This window comes from Oncorhynchus masou, chromosome 23 (assembly GCF_036934945.1).
Source record: "Oncorhynchus masou masou isolate Uvic2021 chromosome 23, UVic_Omas_1.1, whole genome shotgun sequence".
NCBI lineage: Eukaryota > Metazoa > Chordata > Actinopteri > Salmoniformes > Salmonidae > Oncorhynchus > Oncorhynchus masou.
In genome coordinates, this window is record NC_088234.1 from 42321498 (window position 1) to 42347408 (window position 25911).

The 25911-nt window shown below is 41.9% G+C and overlaps 1 protein-coding gene across 5 annotated transcripts in view; it reads right to left on the bottom strand.

Moving 5' to 3' along the window:
* blnk (B cell linker) overlaps positions 1 to 20443 on the bottom strand; it is a 31127-nt gene extending 10684 nt beyond the window's left edge. The window contains exons 1-9 of one of the 5 annotated variants that reach the window (XM_064932162.1): positions 20291 to 20443; positions 20037 to 20099; positions 15407 to 15453; positions 8500 to 8565; positions 3488 to 3534; positions 3261 to 3301; positions 2971 to 3091; positions 2627 to 2739; positions 2426 to 2495 (exon numbers count right to left, since the gene is read on the bottom strand). In XM_064932162.1, coding sequence (XP_064788234.1) covers positions 2426 to 2495; positions 2627 to 2739; positions 2971 to 3091; positions 3261 to 3301; positions 3488 to 3534; positions 8500 to 8565; positions 15407 to 15453; positions 20037 to 20099; positions 20291 to 20371 — 649 coding nt within the window. In that variant the 5' untranslated portion in view covers positions 20372 to 20443. Of the gene's footprint in view, positions 1 to 2425; positions 2496 to 2626; positions 2740 to 2970; positions 3092 to 3260; positions 3302 to 3487; positions 3535 to 8499; positions 8566 to 9409; positions 10286 to 14885; positions 15147 to 15406; positions 15454 to 20036; positions 20100 to 20290 lie in introns of those variants that run through there. The other 4 variants (XM_064932161.1, XM_064932163.1, XM_064932165.1 and 1 more) reach the window with 4 other exon arrangements.
* Between the last annotated feature and the right edge of the window lie 5468 nt (positions 20444 to 25911).

Consider the following 25911-nt stretch of genomic DNA (forward strand, 5'->3'; position numbering starts at 1 on the left):
TTATCGGTGGTGACAGTGTTTCCTAGCCTCAGTGCAGTTTGCAGCTGGGAGGAGGTACTCTTTTTCTCCATGGACTTTACAGTGTCCCAGAACGTTTTGGAGTTTGTGCTACAGGATGCAAATTTCTCTTTGAAAAAGCTAGCCTAACTGCCTGTGTAGATTGGTTCCTAACTTCCCTGAAAAGTTACATATCGCGGGAGCTATTCGATGCTAATACAGTGCAACACAGGATGTTTTTGTGCTGGTCAAGGGCAGTCAGGTTTGGAGTGAACCATAGGCTATATCTGTTCTTGGTTCTATTTTTTTTGAATGGGGCATGCTTATTTAAGATGGTGAGGAAAGCACTTTTAAAGAATAACCAGGCATCCTCTACTGACGGAATGAGGTCAATATCCTTCCAGAATACCCTGGCGAGGTCGATTAGAAAGGCCTGCTCATTGAAGTGTTTTAGTGAGCGTTTGACAGTGATAAGGGGTGGTCGTTTCACCGCAGATCCATTATGGAACCAGGCAATAAGGCAGAGATCGCTGAGATCCTGGTTGAAGACAGCAGAGGTGTATGTGGAGGGCAGGTTGGATAGGATGATATCTATGAGGGTGCCCGTGTTTATGGATTTGGGGTTGTACCTGGTAGGTTCATTGATAATTTGTGTGAGATTGATGGCCGGGGTGTTAAAAACTTCTCTAGGATAGGGGGCAGCATTTGGAATTTTGGATGAAAAGCATGCCCAAATTCAACTGTGTGCTACTCATCCCCAGAAGATAAGATATGCATATTATTAGTAGATTTGGATAGAAAACACTCAGAAGTTTCTAAAACTGTTTGAATCATGTCTGTGAGTAACAGGCGAAACCACGAGGACAAACAATTCAGATATTTTTTTGAGGTCACCCTCTTTTCAATGAGTTTTCATTGGGAATCCAGATTTTAAGGGACTTGCTTGCAGTTCCTACCGCTTCCACTGGATGTCACCAGTCTTTAGAAATTGGTTGAGGTTACTTCATGTGTACTGTGATAGAGGTGAATGACCAGAAAGCATGCTTGAGTTTGTTTTCTTCCTGTATTGAACACAGATCACCCAGCCTTCAATTTTATCGATTATTTACTTTAAAAAAATACCTAAAGTTGTATTACAAAAATAGTTTGAAATGTTTTGGCAAAATTTAAAGGTAACTTTTGAGATAGTTTGCAGTCACGTTGCGCAAGTTGGAACCGGTGTTTTTCTGGATCAAACGCACCAAATAAATGGACATTTTGGATATATATGGACGGAATTAATCAAACAAAAGGACCATTTGTGATGTTTATGGGACATATTGGAGTGCCAACAGAAGAAGCTCGTCAAATGTAAGGCATGATTTATATTTTTATTTCTGCGTTTTGTGTCGCGCCTGCAGGGTTGAAATGTTTCTCTCTTTTGTTTACTTTGGTGCTATCCTCAGATAATAGCATCGTTTGCTTTTGCCGAAAATCCTTTTTGAAATCTGACATGTTGGCTGGATTCACAACACGTGTAGCTTTAATTTGGTATCTTACATGTGTGATTTCATGAAAGTTTGATTTTTATCAGAATTTATTTGAATTTGGCGCTCTGCATTTTCTCTGGCTTTTGGCCAAGTGGGACACTACCGTCCCACATATCCCAGAGAGGTTTAAGCATGTCCCAGTTTAGGTCACCTCACAGCACAAGCTCTGAAGATAGATGGGGGGAAATCAATTCACATATTGTGTCCAGGGGGCTGAAGGTGGTCTATAGCAAGTGGCAACGGTGAAAGACTTGTTTCTGGAAAGCTCAAATTGTTTGGGCACAGACCTGGATAGTAAGACAGAACTCTGCAGTAGATTGAAACTCCGTCCCCTTCGGCAGTTCGATCTTGTCGGAAAATGTTATAGTTCGGAATGGAAATTTCAGGGTTTTGGTGGTCTTCCTAAACCAGGATTCAGGCATGGCTAGGACATTCGGGTTGACAGAGTGTGCTAAAGCAGTGAATAAAACAAACTTAGAGAGGAGGCTTCTGATGTTAACATGCATGAAACCAAGGCTTTTACAGTTACAGAAGTCAACAAATGAGAGCGCCTGGGGAATGGGAGTGGAGCTAGGCACTGCAGGGCCTGGATTATCCTCTACATCACCAGAGGGACAGAGGAGGAGTAGGATAAGGGTACGCCTAAAGGCTATAAGAACTGGTTGTCTAGTACATTCGGAATAGAGAGTAAAAGGAGCAGGTTTCTGGGCACGGTAGAATAGATTCAAAGCATAATGTATAGACAAAGGTATGGTAGGATGTGAGTACAGTGTAGGTAAACCGATGCATTGAGTGATGATGAGAGAGATATTGTCTCTAGAAACATAATTTAAACCAGATGAGGTCACCGCATGTGTGGGAGGTGGAACTAAAGGGATTCATTTATTGGAATAACTTACTAGCAGGAGGTCCCTCTGTGGGGTCTATATAGTTGTCTTCATCATCACTTTTTGGGATGACGTAGTCTTCCTGAAGAGAGCAGATCATACAATGTGTCAAGAAAAATATGAGGCAAAGAATCTGTCAATATGCTGTCATAAATGTACAGAAACCAACAAGAATAAGTATAATTATTATTTTGCCGAATAACTACACAGTACCTCATTGTCGTCCTGCTGGTTGGGTTTGGGGGGAAGTGATGGTGATGGTCTGGTGAGTTTTGGTAGGCAGATGGGCTTCCTGGGTGGGTGGGTTGGCCTGTCACGGCAGCTGTCTGAAAAAAAAAGCAGAATCAGAAACAGGACGTCAGTATTTGCATAACGCAACAACACACCGTCTTTGTGGCACTCTGTGTCTGTCACAGTCCACTGACTAGTGGCTTTCATCAACACAAAGATCTATGAGTGGTGCCTCAACAAGGTGAGGAGTGTGAGTGAGTATGTGCGTGCGTGCGTGCCCGCATGGATGCGCACGCATGTGTGTGGCAGAGTGGAAGTGTTCTCACCTACGTAGTCCCCCCTGGGTAAGCAGGCAGATGAGGTGGTGGTGGTGAAGACACTCTGACTGGGAGGAGGCTCATAGCTATTATCCTGCTCCCCTTGAGGTTCCTCATAAGTGTCACTATCCTGCAACATCATAATATTGTTAAGGCGTTCAGCCCCACAGCTTTGTGTGATGGAAAGCTTCTGACAGAAGTCAAATGACTGCGGAAAACAATGTCAAACAAAGATGATTTTAGAAGCATTTTAATATTGTAGGTTTTTAGAATCAGTAAGGCATGTGGATTGAACTCACAAACTCATTTTCAGACCACTGTTCACCATCCAAGTCATCACCTGTATAGAGAAGTATCAAAAAAGGCCCCCGCATGATGCAAATTGGAAATTACAATATTGGGAAGACATGCATGATAGTTTCCGAATCATATTCTGAACATATTAGCCGAAAATACTGCTGGCCAATCTCACTATTATATACAGTATTTCAAGGGCCACATTGTGAGACTAGAAGAAAGGTCTTACCTTGATAGTCTCTTACAGGTACTTTTGGAGCGGATTTGTTTTTAAATCTGCAGTACAGAAAGACCAGATAGGAGTTGAAGTCAAAAGTTTTAGAAACAAGGATGGACTTGACCAAGAGTGTAACTTCTTTTAGACATTATACTTTTGGGCCTGAAGAGTGACTGTACACATCAAAGGTACCCCTCTCAGTTATGTGTAGTATCGCAACCTGCTCATTCTGAAACCTATGTACTTTTTTCCCCATCTATCTATCACACTAAATACCTTCATGTGTTGTGCCAGTGGATGGTCCCTTTTCAAGAAAGGAAAGTGAGAGAAGAGCCATCTGTGCTTCTGCTTGTCTATTTTCAGCTTGGAGGACTACTTATGTTTTTCTAATAGTTGAAGAAAGAGGAATAACCAACTTTCACCACAAAAAAAACATTGAAGAAAATATAACTGCGAGCAGCAATGAACCAGGTTCACAGGAGGACAGAAACGGACACAAGATCAGTTAGATGACAAAGCAAGCACGCAATCATGTAGGAACCACCTACCCTTATGTGCAATCATGAGTCTTATGTACAAAATCTGGATTGAATCTGATGTATGGTTCATGAGAAGAAGATGATTTTGTGCATTAGTGTTAAATATGAGTTGTTAAGTGTCCTTGTTTTTTGAGCTATCAATGCCAAATTCAAATCAAATTGTATTCGTCACATGCACCGAATGTAACAGGTGTGGACCTTACAGTGAAATGCTTACTCACATGCCCTTAACCACCAATGCAGTTTTATCCCAAAAAGTTTTAAGATAAACAAACAAAAATTAAAGACTGCAGTAAAATTAACAGTGACGAGGCTATATACAGGGGGTACCCGTATAGAGTCAATGTGCAGGGACACAGGTTAGTCGAAGTAATTGAGGTAATATGTAATACGTATGTAGAGTTAAAGTGACTATGCATAGATAATAAACAGAGAGTAACAGCAGCATATAATGCAAAGGCAAATAGTCTGGGTAGCCATTTGATTAGCTCCGGTACCGCTTGCCGTGCGGTAGCAGAGAGAACAGTCTATGTCTAGGGTGGCTGGAGTCTTTGACAATTTTTAGGGCCTTCCTCTGACATCGTCTGGTATAGAGGTCCTGGATGGAAAGAAACTTGGTCCCAGTGATGCCATTCCAGACAGTAATGCAACTAGTCAGGATGCTAATGATGGTGCAGCTGTATAACTTTGAGGATCTGAGGAACCATGCCAAATCTTTTCTGTCTCCTGAGGGGGAATAGGCTTTGTCGTGCCCTCTTCATGGCTGTCTTGGTGTGTTTGGACCATGATCATTTGTTGGTGAAATGGAGACCAAGGAACTTGAAGCTCTCAACCTGCTCCACTACAGCCCTGTCGATGAGAATGGAGGCATGCTTGGTCCTCCTTTTCCTGTAGTCCACAATCATCTCCTTTGTCTTGATCACGTTGAGGGAGAGGTTGTTATCCTGGCCCCACATGGCCAGGTCTCTGACCTCGTCCCTATTGGCTGTCTCATCGTTGTCGGTGATCAGGCCTACCTACCACTGTTGTCTCATTGGCAAACTTAATGATGGTGTAGGAGTTGTGCCTGTCCATGCAGTCATGAGTGAGTAGGGAGTACAGGAGGGGACTGAGCACGCACTCCTGATGGGTCCCCGTGTTGAGGATCAGCGTGCCGGACATGTTGTTACCTACCCTTACCACCTGGGGTCTGGCCCTTCAGGAAATTCAGGATCCAGTTGCAGAGGGAGGTGTTTAGTCCCAGGGCCCTTAGCTTAGTAATGACCTTTGAGGGCACAATGATTTAGAATGCTGAGCTGTAGTCAATGAATAGCATTCTCACATAGGCGTTCCTTTTTTCCAAGTGGGAAAGGGCAGTGTGGAATGCAATAGAGATGGCATCATCTGTGAATCTGTTGGACGCAATGCCAATTGGAGTGGGTCTAGGGTTTCTGGGATAATGGTGTTGATGTGAGCCATGACCAGCCTTTCAAAGCACTTCATGGCTACAGACTACGGGTTGACTACGGGTTGATAGTAATTTATGCAAGTTACCTTAGTATTCTTGGGCACACTATGGTGGTCTGCTCGAAACATGTTGGTACATGTACAGACAGGTTGAAAATGTCAGTGAAAACACTTGCCAGTTGGTCAGAGCATGCTCGGAGTACACGTCCTGGTAATCCGTCTGGCCCTGTAGCTTTGTGAATGTTGACCTGTTTAAAGGTTTTACTCACATCGGCTACGGGGAGAGTGGCCACACAGTCGTCCGGAACAGCTGACGCTCTCATGCATGCTTCAGTGTTGCTTGCCTCGAAGCGAGCATATAAGTAATTTAGCTCATCTGGTAGGCTTGGGTCACTGGGCAGCTCATGGCTGTGCTTCCCTTTTTAGTCTGTAATAGTTTGCAAGCCTTGCCACATCTGACGAGCTTTGGAGCTGGTGTTGTACTTAGTCCTGTATTGACGATTTGCCTTTTTGATTGTCCGTAAGAGGACATAGCAGGATTTCTTATGAGCTCCGCTCATTGAAAGCGGCAGCTCTACCCTTTAGCTCAGTGCGGATGTTGCCTGTAATCCATGGCTTCTGGTTGGGGTATGTACAGTCACTGTGGGGACAATGTCATCAATGCACTTATTGACGAAGCTAGTGACTGATGTGGTGTACTCCTCAATGTCATCAGAAGAATCCCAGAACATATTCCAGTCTGTGCTAGCAAAACTGTCCTGTATCTTAGCATCTGCGTCATCTGACCACTTCTTTATTGACTGAGTCACTGGTGCTTCCTGCTTAAGTTTTAGCTTGTAAGCAGGGATTGGGAGGATAGAATTATGGTCAGATTTGGAGGGCGAGGCAGAGCTTTGTACGCATCTCTGTGTGTGGAGTGAAGGTGGTCTAGTGTTTTTTTCCCTCTGGTTGCACATTTCACATGCTGATAGAAATGAGGCAAAACAGATTTATCTTTCCCTGCATCAAAGTCCCGGCCACTAGGAGTGTCGCCTCTGGATTAGCTTTTTCCTGTTAGCTTTTTGTCATATACAGCTCATTGAGTGTGGTCTTAGTGCCGGCATCGGTTTGTGGTGGTAAATAGACAGCTACGAAGAATATATTGGTAAATTGGTAAATAGTGTGGTCTACAGCTTATCATGAGATACCAGCTGTCATTTACAAAATATACACACCGCCACCCATTGTCTTACAGGAGGCAGCTGTTCTATCTTGCAGATGCAGCGTAAAACCCACCAGCTGTATGTTATTCATGTCACCGTTCAGCCACAACTCAGTGAAACATAGGATATTACAGTTTTTAATATCCCGTTGGTAGGATATACGTGATCGTAGTTCATCTATTTTGTTATTCAATGATTGTACGTTGGCTAATAGGACTGATCGTAAAGGCAGATTACCCACTCACCATCGGACCCTTACAAGGCACCCCTCCTACGTCCCAGATATCTTCATCTCTTTCTCCTGCAAATGACGGGGATGAGGGCCCTGTCGGGTGTCTGAAGTAAATCCTTCGTGTCCGACTCGTTAAAGAAAAAATCTTCTTCCAGTACGAAGTAAGTAATCCCTGTCCTGATATCTAGAAGCTCTTTTCGGTCATAAGAGACGGTGGCAGTAACATTATGTACAAAATAAGTCACAAATAACGCGAAAAAACACACAATAGCACAATTGGTTTGGGGGACCGTAAAACGTCAGCCATCTTGTCCGACACCATTGTATTGTTCAGTGTGGTTCATTTTAGGGATGTCCATGATAGCGTCCATTCAAGTTGATAGGCAACTGTAGAGTGGAATTACAGTGGTTTTAATGGACACACATTCTTACATTCTTCTACATTTGGTGATATTTGGTCCTATGGTTCATGAGAAGAAGCATATTAGGTATGGTGTGGCCATCTTTGAATGCATCAGCATGATTTTCTCAACACTTTAGGGACTATTGTGATGAGTCCAAAGAACATATTTGGAGTGAATCTGATTTTGAATGATTATTTTAATCATTAGCGTTACATAGACAAAAAAGTTAATTGCTAATAGTTTCTTTATTCTTTGAGATTTCAATGCCAAACTTAACATGGTTCATCATGTATTTGATGAACCCAAATTTGGTGTTATTTGGACTTATGATTCATGAGTAGAAGTTTTTCAAAAGTAAAAAAACAATCAAATCATATTGGTCACATACACATGTTTTTTTTTTACCTTTTTATTTTACTAGGCAAGTCAGTTAAGAACAAATTCTTATTTTCAATGACAGCCTAGGAACAGTGGGTTAACTGCCTGTTCAGGGGCAGAACGACAGATTTTGTACCTTGTCAGCTCTGGGAATTGAACTTGCAACCTTCCGGTTACTAGTCCAACGCTCTAACCACTAGGCTACACTGCCGCCCCATACACATGGTTAGCAGATGTTATTGTGAAATGCTCGTGTAGCAATATCTAACAAGTAATCTGACAATTCCACAACAACTACCTAATACACACCAATCTAAGTATACGAATGGAATAAGAAAATATACATATAAATATATGGATGAGCAATGACTGAGTGGCATAGGCAAGATACAATAGATGGTATAAAATACAGTATATACATATGAGATGAGTAATGCAAGATATGTAAACATTATTAAAGTGGCATTACTAACAAAATGATCTAAGAATAACAATAGCTTTTGCAGCATCGCTGTGCTGTGAACCCCTAATTATACCATGTGAGCGCACTGCACTCTCAGCTGAACTGAGATGTACGTAGTTCCAACACACTACACATCTCTGTTCTTGTTCCCACCTATAGAACTGCAACATGGGCTGGACTCTCGTTCCTCTATACTGCATTTCAGGTAAATGCCTACCACTCCATTCAGTGTTGTGTAATGAAAATATTGAACTATGGGGCACAACTGGTGTCCCTGCTAACTTGTGGGTCACAGAGAATAGTGTTGAGTAATGCTCTTTGTGTATGGAGTGTGTCAAACATTCATTTCAATAGACTGACCTTCTCAGCCTGTTAAGGATACTGTCATCATTCTTCTTGATATCCTGGACCATCTTCTGAAGCTGGCTGGAAGACACGTTTAAAGCTTCTCATTAAGGTTATCCTTAATATATTCAACAAAAAACATGTAATGTTCATGAACGTAATACAGGACATAACTATTAACACAATTTGGAAGTAATAACGGGCGCTAGACAAAAATGTTATAGCGGCCGAGTTTATTGCAGGCTGCGGAACACTGAAAATATGTTAACTTCAACATGGAATAAAACTTTTCCAGAGTCAACTTTCCATGTTGGCTAGCACTTGGAGGTGAAGGTTAACTGTAGTTCTGTGTCAAGTACACACCCGCACACACTAGAACTTACTTACTCACTGTAGCCTACATGCAATTACAGATTGAGAGCATGAGGGAGACGGGTGTGAGACAGGTGTAATTACAGGAACATCCACATTAGTCAGCCTTCTCTTACCACATTCCCTCTCCCTTTCAAATGTTGCATCACTAGCACTTTAAAAAAATTCATGTAACAGCCACCCAGCTCCTTCAAAAAAGAAAATACTATACAATAAACCCATTTTTACTGTTTAACTTCATCTAGATGCAACATTTGATTTACAAAATAATATTTGTCGCCCACAAAAAGCTATTGTTGGGTAAATCTATTCTTGTGAGCACGGCAGAAAATAATTGAACATATGTACAGTATTATAAATGGTTGGCACTTTGTGCATATAATTATACTATATATTTACTGTAGGCATTTCTTTGCTTGCCAGTTGCCACTACATCATCATACCATTGAAACATAGTCAGAATTTAGGTTGTTCTGATCAAAGGTTAACCATTAAACATCTTTCCCAGTTTTACAAATACATTGCCCAACATAGAAATATGGGTATCTCTTACCGAAGTTTTACAGTTGCAGGAGCCGTGAACTTGTTAAATGTATCCATATATTAATCAGGCAATTGACCTGAGAGGCCACCTTCTGCGTCTAGCTACTATCCAGCTCAATGTCTGCGTTGTGAATGAATTCACTGGCATTGGCTGCCTGCCTAAGATTACTCTACTGAACAAGTCATGCAGCAATCAGTGATCATAGCGGAGGGGAAAAAATAACACCTCTGCAAGAACAATCACTTCTCCTTTCCATTCCATGAGTTTGACCACACTATTTTGCAGTATTTTGTTGTGGCTGAAACTCTCCTTGAAATTTCTTTCTTATTCATGATCAATTTGAACATAACGCTATTTCCCGTGATGCTTCCAAATGAGTTTCACATAACCCAGGGCCGGCTCTAGCCTTTTGGGGGTCCTAAGTGAGATTTGGATTGCCCCCTGTTACGGATACAAGTATTCTGTGTGTGTATTTCTTTTCTCTCCTTCTCCCCTCTTTACAGGTGGCAATCATCCTTCCCCAATCAGTCATCAATCAGTTGCTAATCAGAAGACACACCTCCTCCTGTTTCCATTACCCAATCACATCCCCTTTCCCTTGGTTTAAAAACCCATTCAGTTGTTTTCTCTGGAGTGCCATCTCTCTGTCATGCAATCTCGCTGTTGAGCAATTGTTTGGTTTATGTCTACATGTCACTTTGTCCCCACATGTGAGTATTGTTATGGTGTGTGACTGTTTGTTTGTTGGTGGGAAAAGGCGTACACTACCCGTAGGTAAAATATGTCTGAATACACTGGTTAGAATTGGGCGGAACACTCACTGTATTTTTGGTTAGCTGTATTGAAGTAGGTTAGTCTAGCTTAGGAGTGTTTTTGGATATTTGTTTCTTTCCTTGGGTCCAGCTCAGCCCCTTTTCCTGCCCCCCCCCCTTTACCGTGTGTTTAGAAATAAACCCTGAGTGTTTAATGGTAACTTAGTTGTCTGTGGTTTTTGTTCTCATTGTTACTTTGTCACTATACTTTGCGTGAGTTATGTTACGGGTCTCGTTACCCCCCCCCCCCCCCCTAGACTGCCGGGCCAAAGGGACTTCATAAGTAACATAACATCAATTATGCACCGTGTGGCAAGCGCATATCACCCAGAGTCTCCGGGTGCGCTTGAACGATGGCATCAGGCACTGAAGTCTATGCGATGTAAATATTGTTTGGATCTGAGAAAGATTGGGATGAGGGAGTTCCTCTAACTTTGTTTGCTGCTCGTGAAACTGCAGGAGTCCCTAGAGTTCAGTCTGGCTGAACTAGTGTTTGGTCACACAGTGAGAGGACCAATGAAAGTTCTTAAAGAACAGTTTTTGTCCCAAGAGTTGTGTACAGGAGATGAGAATGTGTTGGACTATGTTAGTCGCTTTCATGAGCGCCTACACCAAGCCTGTGCTCTGGCAAAGGAAGCTCTGTTCCTCACAGAGGAGTATGAAAAGACACAATGATAAAGATGCTGTTTCTCGTCCACTACAGCCAGGTGACCAAGTACTGGTGTTATTGCCTGTTCCAGGATCTTCACTGTCAGTTCGTTTCTCTGGTTCTTATTTCATTTAAAGAAATTAAGTGAAACTGATTATGTGCTTCAAACTCCTGATAGAAAACGCCAATCTCGTGTGTCACGTTAACATGTTGAAAGCATACCACATCCGACCCATCACCCAGTTAGATAGTTCAAAAACAGAGGAAGGTACTGCTGTCTCTTCTGCTTCTACTGCTATGATAGAGGACTGTCATATTGTTGATGGAGATGGCTTGGAGTTGCGCAATACTCAGCAGCAGTGTGTTAGATTGCCCAACTCCGAAATGAAATACTGTTGTCTCTCCCATCAGGTCTGGTTCATTTAACGGATGGACAGGCCGATATTGTGAGGCTGCTACAGTTTTCCATGTCTCTTTAATGATGTTCCTACTCACACAAACGTGTTGGAACATGACATTCATGTTAGAAATGCTGCCCCTATCAAGCAACACCCATATCGTATCAATGCTTCCAAGAGGAGGTTAATGAGGGATGAAGTGAGGTATTTGTTGGAGAATGACCTGGCTACACCAAGTTCAAGCCCGTGGAGTTCTCCTTGCATTCTGGTTCCTAAACCTGATGGTACGTCCAGGTTATGTACGGATTATCGAAAGATAAATTCTGTCACAATGCCAGATTTGTTTCCGTTACTCAGACTGGACGACTGTATTGACACTTGATGCTGCCACTTATGTAACTAAGTTGGACCTCTTTAAAAGGTTACTGGCAGGTTCCGTTAACCTCACGTGCTTCTGAGGTTTCTGCCTTTGTAACCCCAGACAACTTCCTACAGTACTCGGTCATGGCTTTTGGGAGTGCGTAATTCACCAGCCACTATCCAACGACTGGTTAACTCTGTATTAGCTGGCATTCCCAATTGTAGTGCATACCTTGGGGATCTAGTAATTTATTTGTCTGAGTGGTCAGATCATGTTGACTCTCTAAGGGTAGTATGTGAACATTTGGCAGCTGCTTCTCTAACCCTGAACTTGGCAAAGTGGGAGGGCTACTGTTACCTAACTCGCAATCTCGGAAAGAGGTCGGCCATGTACAGGTGCGCCCTGTTGATGCCAAGGTCTTGGCTATAACTGCATTCCCTGCACCTACCACCAGACGAGAGCTACGCCGTGTTTTAGGGATGGTTGGCTACTACCGTAGTTTCTGTAAAAATGTCTCTGCTGTAGTTGCTCCATTGACATTATTATTATTTTGCTCAGTCCGGCTAGATCATTTGTGTGGTCCCCTGATTGTAAGAGAGCTTTTGAATCTGCTAAAGCACTCTTATGTAATACCCTTGTACTTGCTGCTCTGGAATTTGAACAACTGTTTAAACTTGAGTTAGATGCTAGTGCCAGAGGTGCTTGTGCTGTTCTACTGCAGCAGGACAAGAGTGGATCATCCTGTTTTGTTTTTCTCGTAAGTTTAACAAATGTCAGACAAATTATGCAACTATTGTTTTGTTATCTCTACAACGCTTAAGTTTATATTGGTTCCATTGCCCTACCATTGATTGTTTATATACTGCCGGATGTACAACCAGAACCCGCGCCTAATGCATTGGGCCCTTATTTGTTTTTTTAAATATATATTTTTTTAATTTTTCATGGTATCCAATTGTTAGTAGCTACTATCTTGTCTCATCGCTACAACTCCCGTACGGGCGACAACGGTTGAGTCATGCGTCCTCCGATACACAACCCAACCAAGCCGCACTGCTTCTTAACACAGCGCGCATCCAACCCGGAAGCCAGCCTCACCAATGTGTCGGAGGAAACCCTGTGCACCTGGCGACCTTGGTTAGCGTGCATTGCGCTCAGCCCACCACAGGAGTCGCTGGTGTGCGACGAGACAAGGATATCCCTACTGGCCAAGCCCTCCCTAACGACACTAGGCCAATTGTGCGTTGCCCCACAGACCTCCCGGTTACGTCAGAGCCTGGGTGTGAACCCAGGGTCTCTAGTGGCACAGCTGGCACTGCAGTACATCACCCTTAACCATTGCGCCACCCAGGAGGCAACATAAAAAAGGTTCTGAAAATGTGTTGTCTCGTGTAAAAACACTTGTTTTTGTATGTTTTGTTAATATTGTGGTCGCAATCCTCCCTAGGGTTGCTCTTTTAAGGGTGGGAGTGTTAAGGATACAAGTATTCTGTGTGTATTTCTTTTCTCTCCTTCTCCTCTCACAGGTGGCAATCATCATTCCCCAATTAGTCATCTATCAGTCGCTTTCAGAAGACACACCTGTTTCCATTACCCAATCACATCCCCTTGGTTTAAAAACCCATTCAGTTGTTTCCTCTGGAGCTCCATCTTTTGTCTTGTTTGGTTTATGTCTACATGTCACTTTGTCCCCACCTGTGAGTATTGTTATGGTGTGTGACTGTTTGTTGGTGGGAAAGGGGTACCAAGACAAGTCACCCATGGGCGTACACTACCCGTAGGTAAACTTTGTCTAAATACACAAGTTGAAAGTGAATGGACCACCCACTGTATTTTTGGTTAGTTAAAGTAGGCTAGTCTAGTTTACGGGTGTTTTTGGATATTTGTTTCTTTCCTTGGTTCCAGCTCAGCCCCTTTTCCCTCCCCCCTTTACCATGTGTTTAGAAATAAACCCTGAGTGTTTAATGGTAACTTTTAGTTGTCTGTGGTTTTTGTTCTCATTGTTACTTTGTCACCATACTTTGCGTGAGTTGTTACGGGTCTCGTTGCCACCCTCCCCCTAGACTGCCGGGCCAAAGGGACTTTGTAACACCCCCCCCCCCCCCCCCTAAAATGTAATCAAACCACAGCGGGCAGGATTGGTCTGATTTAAGAGGCTGGTGTGGGAGGGAGTTTGGAACTTGTAAGGACTGGCTTACAACTTACTTATTGAAAGTTGTAATAGTAGAATGCATGAGGTGCGATTTTGAAATTGGGTCGTGCATCATCAGTGTTCCTCTTCATGTCAGTCATTGCATACCTTAGAGCTGTTGTTATCAGGCAGGTTTTTTTCGCCCATATATATTTTGTCATGTCTGAGTCACTCAAATATTACATGGAGAAACATTAGACATGACAAAGGTTAACTAAAATGGCAATGTATAGAATTGCAAGAGTTCCCCAATGCAGGACGGGGGGCTTGTGTGAAGTACCACAAGGGCCCGCGGAGTAATCTTATCTGTGCGTCTAGGTTTATTTTCAGAGGGAGTGAATATGATGCCTTTTCTGTGTCATTGGGACTGACACAACAACATTCCCACCACACAACTTGGCAGTTTATAAAGGGAAATATCGCCCCCTGCTGTGGACAGCCTCTGATCAGCCAGCACAGTAAACAGAGGGTAGCCTTCACTGACATGAGTTTAGAATTATCTGAGGAACTGTGCTGAAACAACTGCAATTTCTCAATAGATGGAAACACCCAATGGTTGCTAAAATACTGAGTGAACATTCTCCGAAGCCACTATTTGAAAGTTGTAATAAATTGCCTGAATCTTTTACTGTGCAATGCTCAGGCTGTTGGGTATTAGGGAATATTTTCAATAAGGGTTCTAGTCAGGGTTCCAGCATTGTTATTAGGCCTAATTTGCAGTGGAACATATGTGTGATTAAACTTTCAAATTACAAGGGTTGGATTGAATTTATTTTGGGCAACAAAATGCACAATATGAACCCAGAGGACATCACTACAGTCATGCACTGTAGGCTACTGTATCAAAGTAAAATGGCTCACGTTCCTATTTTCAGGGGTTTGAATTGTTAGACTGTTCTGTTTCTATTTGTGGAGTATTGTGTCCTGTCAACTTGCAAGGCAACACGTGTGATAACATGAACGGTGAACCTGTTCGGGACCTCTGACCCACTAGCCTCAAGTCTACCCATATGAGCAGAAATGAGTCATAGGCTATAGTACACTAGTGTTACTCATAAAGTATGGTTTACATACCTTGTCAGTTGACTCATGTCGCTTATTCAGTAGAGTAGATATATCTGGAACTCTGGTTAGTTTTTCAGGAAGTGTATTGACAATAGTAACTACAGTATTTTAACACTAGCAGACCTGATAAGAAGGGGAGCCCATTTTACATTTCCCTCTAAAGCTCTGGCTCCCTAATAATCCACATGTTTCTTCATCAGATGTCAAACAAAACCAAACAGTGGAAACACTGAAACAAGGCAAGGAAATCATGAGCACGTGTGGCTCAATTCTGGACTTGCTTATGCAACTTCCTATTTGCAAAAGTTTATGATTAACTACATGAAAAGGGGAACTCAAGGAAAGAGTTCACAAATCTATCAGCCTACTAAAATAGACTGAACATTTCCCCCTTGGAGTGCGCACACCCACACACCTGCTTTGCAGTGCTCTCTTGGTACTCACCTCAAAGGCCTCAGCTATCTGCTGTGTTCACATGAGGGAAGAACACAAGAGGACAGAGAGAGTGTGAGAAATAGAGGGTTACTCACGGCTGGTGGATGAGGCTGAACCTGCTCATATCACTGTCAGACAGATTCTGTTAAAGTAAAAGAAGCATAAAAATACAAGAGAATTATACTTTTTTTTTTTTTTTTACAAATCTGTGTACTGTAACTGAATGGTTCTCATGTTGGGTTTTGCAAAATAACATTACAATCTGTTATTCAGTTCTGCACAACATGTTGCGCCGGTTATGAAATGTATCACTTCGTAGCTTACACCAGATGGCAGCATGACGCTAAAACAGCCCAAAGCCTTTGAAGCATGCCTGCTTTTAATAGGTAAATGATTGTTACTTTATGGCCCTACTTGTGTACCCTTGATCCGGTGCAGATTACACTCAATCTTATGTTGTCCCTAATTTGTTTACTAAATATGTCATTCCAGTGCCCTGTGACATTACCTTTGAAAAAATGGCAATGATGTCTCAATGTCTACTCACATCCCTCAATAAATTGGATTTTCATGGTTCTCTTTGAAGGGAAGCAGTTGCCCTGAATTCCAGAGTAAAATTACACAAAAATATAAAATGTGCTCTAAATCATGCTAAATTATGTATTTCTCTCTTCATTCATAATTGATTGCTTCAGGGTCCTCCTTTGGTCTCACTTGCTCTCCTTTCTTGTTATCCCTTGCTTGTATTAGGTTGAATTGATTTTCAGCATAATGAACTTTAGTACGCAGGTTCATGATTGAATCATCTGTAAATCAGTCAGATTCCTTTAATATGAGAGGCATCACCTTCCTCACAGAGAAACAGACCCCCACACACATGAAGGTGCACACTTGATCATTTCACTCACTTATAGGAGGAAAAGCGTCTCCACCTAAATTCAGGCTTAACTTTTTGACACTGAATAAAATATCAAATATTTCGCCTGAGTGCCTTTGCATATGCTGCTCCCAGATTGAATTATTTATGGCAAGTTTCTCCCGGTGTTTGAATGAAACACAATAGGCCCTATGCCCTGAAACCACTCCTGCATATTGAAGACCAGCAGTCCCTGCTACAGAAGACACTAGAGCTTCTGCACTTCTCAGGACCTCAAAGCTCCTATTCTAACTAGGTTTTGAAGACTTGTTTGAAATCTAAATCAGCTCGAGGAAAGAGAGCGCGGTGGAACCACAGTCTGACCCAGCCTGCCCTCCACCTAAAATCAACATAGCAACGCAACGTTTTTCATTTAGCACTCTGCCAAGGAAATACGGGAGGATCTCAGACCTCAATGATAGTGTTGTTAACTCCCTCTGTTACAAGACACTTGCCTTCTCTCCAACCACATCTTCCATGCCTCACATACTAAAATACCCCTTTGCTGAGTGAAGTAAGGCACTCCACATCATCACCATGTAAAGTGCATGGAGGAATGTTGAACCGCTACAGCTTCAAACACCATCCAGGACTTGCTACTACCCACACATGATGTGGAAAGACGGACCCTCTGCAGTCCTGCCCTCGGTTGTGCCTGTGGAGATATGATAATAAGTCATATGGGAAACATGAGAGAAAAGACCGGCTCACTTTCTGAGAGCTGCATGCACAGCCAACCATAATATGTCAATATGTCATATTATGTTTAAGGCTATAAATACCACATGAATATGCAAATCCATCTAAAAAGCACCCGCAGCACCTACACAGGCTGACATACAGAGGTCATGCAGCACGGCAAGAGCAGGTCCTCTCTGCCCTTCTATGCAAAACCAAAAAGTGCTGTATTTGTACTGATATTGGAATCCTTATTGGTGCTCTATAGAACATTTTTTAATGGTTCTTTAAAGAACCTTAGGAAAATGTTTTCCATAGCACCATAAAGGCTCCATTTAGAACCCTATGAGCATGGTTCATTATATTACCTTAAACAATGGTTTCTTTTTCGCACCAAAAAGGGAAAAGCTGTCAATATGAGCCAAAGAATGCGTATTTGGAACTATATAGAACAATTTTTTACTTAAAAGTTGCTACACACTTTTAAGCGTGTACGCTAGCAACATGGACTCAAGTCTTTCTATCAATAATGGGGCCAATGTGTGACATTGGGATACACATTTCAAAACGGTTTGAAACAAAAATGATTTTTTTTAATGCAGTTCCACATGTGCACTTTTGAGGAATAAAAGTGAATAAATGCAAATTGGCTCATAACTCCACCTATACAACAACACAGGCCGAGGACTATACATCCTTTAAGCAGGGTTTATACAGACATTGGCAAGTCAAATTCAAGGACTTTCAGGGAATCTTTCATGCACTTAATTGTAGTTTTCAAAGAACTCAATGTTATACAATTGTTTGTATAATTTATAGAATTGAAACGTACAGGGCCTAATATAGAACGCCCACCCACTCCCACAAAACATCATGCAAAAAGTATAAAAGAAAAAGTAGGCCATTACCACTTTAAAAATAATTCAATTATTATCACTTTCTAAAATATGTGAGAATAATGTGGACATTGCCTGACTAAATAGATTGGATACATGCAGACAACACATAATAAACCCATGAATAGCAGTAGTCTTAATCTCACCATTGCTGTTTTACAATGAGAAAGTTAACAAGTATGACTTAAAAATAATATTTTTGTATTTATTTTTTTTCACAAAATTTGGGCACTGGGCCTTTGCTAGGCATGTATCAGTAGATTGAAAATGTTTTCAGCATTGCTTTTTCAATCTTATTTATTATTTTAGCGTGCATGCGCCTGACTGCCACAATAGTGCGCCACATGATGCTTCTCTTGGTCGCTGCCGGGATTTGCACTGTTTACAATAACAGGGTCAAGCATTGTCACAATTGCAGTAGAGAATCATCTTGAACACGATCTAGTTCCAAAGCTAGTTTAGGGTTTTTAAGTCTGTAACTGAATGGGAGAACGGATACTAGGGCAGTGACTGGGAATAATGTGTCTGTCTCATTTTGAGTTTAATCTTCAAAGCTCCAGAGCTTGAATATGGCAAGTTGGCATTGAAGAGAGTGCTGCAAACTATGAAGCTTGGGGTTACACGAGTCTTAGCTGTACCCAGGTGTTCTGACTAGATCAATAAATGCCAGATCAATCAATACATGTAGGTCTATGTTTTAGATCTGGTCTGGTAACCCACACATCAAAAGTGAATCCTTTGAAACATTAATGACTTTGATTGATTCACCTTGAAATCCCCATTGACCTTATTTGGGGGAGTTAAAACTAGCTTGGAGGCATAGACGGACAACTTGAAAGTTAATGTTCAGTTTATCAAAATCGCTCATACGTAGTACTGCTGTGGTATCCTACCTCCAAATGAAAGCTGTGCAGGGTCACTGAATAATGCATAGAAAACTAGATACAGTAGCAAAGCTCACATAAATAAAACCCATTGACGACAAGAACTCCTTAGTCATTGCCGTGGTGAATGACTTTGCAGCATGTTACCTAGATCAGGCCCACCACCTAGACAAGTGGCTCACCCAGAATGCAGAACACGTGAATAAAGCGTTCACACCTTCGAACAGGTAAATCCCTCACTAACCGTGATTATAGGCTACACCTTAACGGTACCGCACACTTTATATTACAATAGCCAATACTTAACTTGTGGATGAAAACAAAGGCATCGTTTGTATGAACATTAGCGTTTCTCATATCAAATGAAAACACAGGAGAAACCAAATAAAGAGGCCTATCTAGAAGCTTGTTCAACAGCGGTGGAACTGCATTGTCGGAACTGGAAGCACAAGCATTTCGCTACACTCGCATTAACATCTGCTAACCATGTGTATGTGACAAATAAAATTTGATTTGATTTGGTGAGTAGGCCTAGTTGGTGATACCAAACAAAAGACCAAATGGTAAATATTTAGTTCTAGCTAAATGATAATGGTAACCAGACTCTAGCAAGTAGCAAGAAATGTTTGTACAAAACAATTGTCTGTTAATGTGGGGAGAAATGGAGGGAAATATCCCACAGTGTTACTACTTCCTGTAGCGCTGTGGTATTCTCAAAGTGGAAGTTGATTTGATTCCTCACTATTTATGTCATTCTGGGAAGTAAAGGTGGCAATTAAAAAAAATATTTAAAAAATTGGTCACTTCCTGTAAACTTTCACCAGACTCTGTCAACTTGACATGTTGCTTTACCCTGTCTCATATGCTCAGCATACTGCTGGAAAATCCATTATGTCCATTATGCATTTCGAAAGGATTGGAAGTTTTTGTCTTGCAAATCTCATGTTTACCAACGATGTTTGCAAACCTGTCAGATTTTGTCTCCCCTAAATGAACAATACCAGTTAATTAAGGATTTATGATTTAGTGAGAATGGTTAAATAATGTCCACTAATTTCAGCAACCTATGGCTGAAATTAGCATTAGGAAATTTTAATTATTGCACTCCTTTCAAGGCCATAATTGCCATAGGAATTTGAAGGGGATTTAGAGTCCAAGTCTATTGTCTACTCTAACATCATTAGGACACCACACTAAATTTGGCCAAAAGCAAAAAGTTATTATGTACCTGTTGATATCGAATCATGTGGGTTTGCTGTGGTTTGGTGATAAAATGTTGCGGTAGTATTGGAAGTAGTATTCAGGTAGTATTGCGATGTCAAGGGAGAGAGTGTATAACAAAATAACGTACCATAAACCTCTGTCCGTTAATCCTCATTCTTTCAACAGTTGCAGCACATTCTCGCATTTGATTCTGAAAAGCAGTATGACATACATCCTAATGATCAACGCATCATTTGCTGTGGTTTGGTGAATACTTTCAGTTGCTTACAATAATGTAGTTGTTCTTTGCTCATTGGTGTAACAAGCAGTACCTTCCCAAAATAAACACACACACACATTTTCCTTGGAGACGCCAAGGAAAGAATTTCTCCTCCCACTCACCTGGCGCAGTAAGCTGGCCACCTGAGCTGAACTCCAGTCCTCACACTGCTCCCTGGTCGGCAAGTTCATCACTGTCACCATCAAAGGGAGCTCTGAAGTCCAGGCACTGATAGAAAGTGATGGACTGACCTCTCTCTCACACCATGACTCCACTACAGCACTCAAGTCCCACATCAGGAAGTGGACAAGGGGGAGGAGGGGGGGTCATCTCTCACCGGGGCAGGCCATTCTCTCTCTCTCTCTCTCTCTCTTTCTCTTTCTTTCTTTCTTTCTTTCTTCTCTTTCTTTCTTTCTTTCTTTCTTTCTCTCTCTTCTCTTTCTTTCTCTCTTTCTTTCTTTCTCTTTCTTTCTCTTTCTTTCTCTCTTTCTCTCTCTTTCTCTCTCTCTTTTTCTCTCTCTCTCTTTCTTTCTCTCTTCTCTCTCTCTTTCTCTCTCTCTTTCTTTCTCTCTTTCTTTCTCTCTTTCTCTCTCTTTCTCTCTCTCTCTTTCTCTCTCTCTTTCTCTCTCTCTCTTTCTCTCTCTCTCTTTCTCTCTCTCTTTCTTTCTCTCTTTCTTTCTCTTCTCTCTCTCTTTCTTTCTCTCTCTCTTTTTCTCTCTCTCTCTTTCTCTCTCTCTTTCTCTTCTCTCTCTTTCTCTTCTCTCTCTTTCTCTTTCTCTCTTTCTCTCGCTTTCTCTTTCTCTCGCTTTCTCTTTCTCTCTTTCTCTTCTCTCTCTCTTTCTTTCTCTTCTCTTTCTCTCTCTCTCTCTCTCTCTCTCTCTCTCTCTTTCTCTCTCTCTTTCTCTCTCGTGCTCTTAAAAAAAAGTCATATTTCTGAAACAAATGTCCCTTAATCTGCAGGGAGAAAATGGGAAATAAAAACTTCCTCAAAGTCAAAGTGAGATATTTAATTTGAAAGGGGACTTTCATTGACTACATGACACTATTGCATGACAACGTTCTCCTTTTTTTACGGATGCGGCTGACCTCATTTATATGTAGTCAACCTGTATGTGTCTAAAACTGTCATGTTTCACTTCAACAGAAACTTGATAATGACAGCCCACTCCGCGTCTGACACCACAGCCCTTGTCACCAAAAGCCAAAAGCACTCTCCAATCTCCATTTTTGCTGAACAATCAGTCATTTTTAATACAGCTAGGGGGGAAAACGAATACATTTCTTTTAGTGAGACAATTATGTAGGGAGGAGGAGGGGGGGGCTTATTGTTGTAACATCTCCAATATATAATACACATAAAAATGAAAAGAAATAATTGATTCAGGTCAGCATCTTCATCGTGAGTCAGATGAGAACGGAGAGTAATTGTTGAAATCTGATAATAGCTGGTTGTGAACTGTGAGTGTGCCCGGCTGAGTCTTTGCGCGTGTGTGTGTGTTTCATCAGATCACACTGTTGGACTTGGGCCAGCACGGCACACAGCTGAGTGATCAGGAGGGAAGTGGGCGGACAATTAGACAAAGCCTGGCCTGTGACACTACTTAACCCTCAAACATCAGGCTAATGAGAGTTGTAATGTGGCTGAATACATTCCGCCAGGCATACAGGCTGTTGGCCCCATCGGTGGGTTCACTCTGATCAAGGCATGCTTGCTTAAGGGAAACGTTAGACACTGCTGGTTCACCACATGCCTTGACATCCGCTGGTGTGTTTCATGTATTTTGTTTAGAGCTCTTACAGTCAGATATTATTATGTTATAACCAGTGGTGTAAAGTACTTAATTAAAAATTCTTGAAAGTACTACTTAAGTTGTTTACTTGGGTATCTGTACTTTACTTTACTATTTACATTTATGACCACTTATACATTTTCCCGTACAACCCATAGTACTCCTTACATTTTGAATGCTTAGCAGAACAGAACAATTGTGAAATTCACAAATTTATCAAGTGGTCATCCCTACTGCCTATGTTCTGGCGGACTCACTAAACACAAATGCATCTTTTGTAAACAATGTCTGAGTGTTGGAGTGTGCCCCTGGCTATCCGTACATTTTAGAATCAAGAACAAGGTGCCGTCCACTTTTCTTAATATGAGGAATTTGAAATGATTTATACATTGATGTCAACTTTTGATACTTAAGTATATTTTAGCAATTCAATTTACTTTTGATACTTAAGTATGTTTAAAACCAAATACTTTTAGACATTTACTCAAGCAGTATTTTTCTTTCACTTTTACTTGAGTAACTTTCTATTAAGGAATCTATACTTTTACTAAAACATTACAATTGGGTACTTTTCCAGTACTGGTGGTAACAGATACCGTAATATATGCTATTGCACAAACACTATATATAAAAAGTATGTGGCCACCCCTTCACGACCAGGAATACGACATTCCTAAAGCAGATCCTCTGTTCGGTCCACCAGCCAGGATGGATCTAATCCCAGAAGCAGACCTAAAACAACGAGGCCGCAGAAGGGGCAGACAGAGAGGCCTTCTGGTCTGGCTCCATAGATGTGCACATCGCCCACCGCTCCCGAGTATACTACTCGCCAATGTCCAGTCTCTTGGGAAGAAGAAGGCCGGGGGTCTATGCTTTATAATTAACAACTCATGGTGTAATCATAACAATATACAGGAACTCACGGCCTTCTGCTCACCCAACCTAGAATTCCTTACAACCAAATGCCGGCCATTTTACCGACAAGAGAATTCTTGTCAGTTATAGTCAAAGCTGTGTACATTCTCACTCAAGCAAACACCAAGATGGCCCTCAAGAAACTTCACTGGACTCTATGTAAACTGCAAACTATATATTCGGAGGCTGCATTTATTGTAGCTGGGGATTTGAACAAATCAAATCTGAGAAAAAGGCTACCTAAATGCTATCAACATATTGATTGCACGACACGCAGGGTTAATACCTCGACCACTGCTACGCTAACTTCCGCGATGCATACAAAGCCCTCCCTCTGGCAAATCTGACCATGACGCCATCTTGCTCGTTCCGTCTTATAGGCAGAAACTCAAACAGGATGTACCAGTGACGAGAACCATTCAACGCTGGTCTGACCAATCGGAAGCCACGCTTCACGATTATTTTGATCACAAGGACTGGAACATTGACCTGTACGCTGACTCGGTAAGTGCGTTTATAAAGAAGTGCATTGGAGATGTTGTATCCACTGTGACTATTAAAACCTACACTAACCAGAAACCGTGGATGGATGGCGGCATTCACGCAAAACTGAAAGCGCAAACCACCGCATTTAACCATGGAAAGAGGTCTGGAAATATGGCTGAATATAAACAGTGTAGTTATTCCCTCCCCAAGGCAGTCGAACAAGCGAAATGCCGGTACAGGAACAAGGTGGAGTCGCAATTCAACGGCTCAGACATGACATCACGGACTACTAAAACAAAAACAGCCATATCACTGACACCGACGTCACGCTGAACACCTTCTTTGCCCGCTTTGAGGATAATATAGTGCCACTGTCGCAGCTCGCAAACACACCCCTCCCTCCTTCTCCAAGGCCGACGTCAGTAAAACATTTTAACTCGTTAACCCTCGTCGGCTGGGCCAGCAGCCTACATCTTTAGCTACGTCCTCAGAGCATGCGCAGACCAGCTGCCTGGTGTGTTTACAGACATATTTAATCACTCCCTATCCCAGTCTGTTGTCCCCACATGCTTCAAGATGGCCACCATTGTTCCTGTACCCAAGAAGGCAAAGATAACTGAACTAAATGACTATCGCCCCGTAGCACTCACTTATGTCATCATTAAGTGCTTTGACAGGCTAGTCAAGGATCATATCACCTCCACCTTACAAGCCACCCTAGATCCACTTCAGTTTGCATACCGCCCCAACAGGTCCACATTTGACGCAATCACCATCACACTGGACGCGTCATCAGCACAAGAACTGTTTATCGGGAGCTTCATGAAATGTGTTTTCATGTATGAGCAGCCTTACACAAGCCTAAGATCACCATACGCAATGCCAAGCGTCAGCTGGAGTGGTGTAAAGCTCGCCGCAATTGGATTCTGGAGCAGTGGAAACGTATTGTCTGGCGTGATGAGTAACGCTTCACTATCTGGCAGTCCGACAGATGAATCTGGTTTTGGCGCATACCATGAGAATGCAATCTGCCAGAATGCATAGTACCATCTGTAAAGTTTGGTGGAGGAATAATGGTCTGTGGCTATTTTTCATGGGTCGGGCTCGACCCCTTAGTTCCCCTTAGAAACGTTTCCGCTACAGCATACAATGACGTTCTAGACAATTCTGTCCTTCCAACTTTTGGGGAAGTTTGGGGAAGGCCCTCCTGTTTCAGCATGACACTGCCCACGTGCACAAAGCGAGGTCCATACAGAAGTAGTTTGTGGAGGTCGGTGTGGAAGAACTTGACTGGCCTGCACAGAGCCCTGACCTCAATCCCATTGAACACCATTGGGATGAAATGGAATGCCGACTGCAAGCCAGGTCTAATCGCCAAACATCAGTGCCTGACCTCACTAATGCTCTTCTGGCTGAAAGTCCCTGCAGCAATGTTCCAACACCTAGTGGAAAGCCTTCCAAGAAGAGTGGAGGCTGCTTTATCAACAAAGGGAGGACCAACTCCATATTAATTCTCATGATTTTGGAATGAGATCTTTGACTAGCAGGTGTCCACATATTTTTGGCAATGTAGTGTATTTACAATATTGTAAATCAGTAAAGTACATATGTAACGCGTTACCGTGAACGTTTGAAATGAAAACTAAATTAAACATTGCCCCTAAAATAAACTCTGAAACTGTGTTTTTCCCTGTTTTTATCTCAATATCAAATAATTTATGGGTAACAATTAAATATCTTACCGTGATTGTTTTCTGTTAATAAAATGGTCAAAAGGAAGAAAAAATTGGTTTCTTATGAAAGACCAATTTCACAAGCAATACTTTTTCTAGGACTGTCTGGGAATAGTCTGAGTGGGGAGGGGAAAACTGAAAACTAGCTGTTCTTGTCAGAGAGGTGTGGAACTCTCTTTCTTATTAGTCTATTAACTAATTTACTGCCTGGTGATGTCACAGACCAAAACTCCATCCCACCAAAACAGGCTGAAATTTCAGGCGGTCTTTTCAAACAGCACTTACACTAAAAGGGCATTATCATCATTTTCACAATTTCAGAGTATTATTCCAACCTCACGGTGTGGAAACCACAGGAGGCTGCAGAGAGGACGGCTCATAATTCATAATAATGGCCGGAACGGAGCCAATGGAATGGCATCAAACACATGAAAACCATGTGTTTGATGTATTTGATACCATTCCACTCAGCCATTACCACGAGCCCATTCTCCCCAATTAAGGTGTCAATCAAATCAAATCAAACTTTATTTATCACAAACACATGGTTAGCAGATGTTAATGCGAGTGTAGGAAAATGCTTGTGCTTCTAGTTCCGACAATGCAGTAATATCCAACGAGTAATCGAACCTAACAATTTCACAACAACTAACTTATACACACAAGTGTAAAGGAATTAATGAAATCACATTGTATTAGTCACATGCGCTGAATACAACAGGTATTCAAGTGACTATGCATAGATGACAACAGAGAGTAGCAGTGGTGTAAAGAGGGGGTGAGACTCTACCTACATGTACATACTACCTCAAATAACCG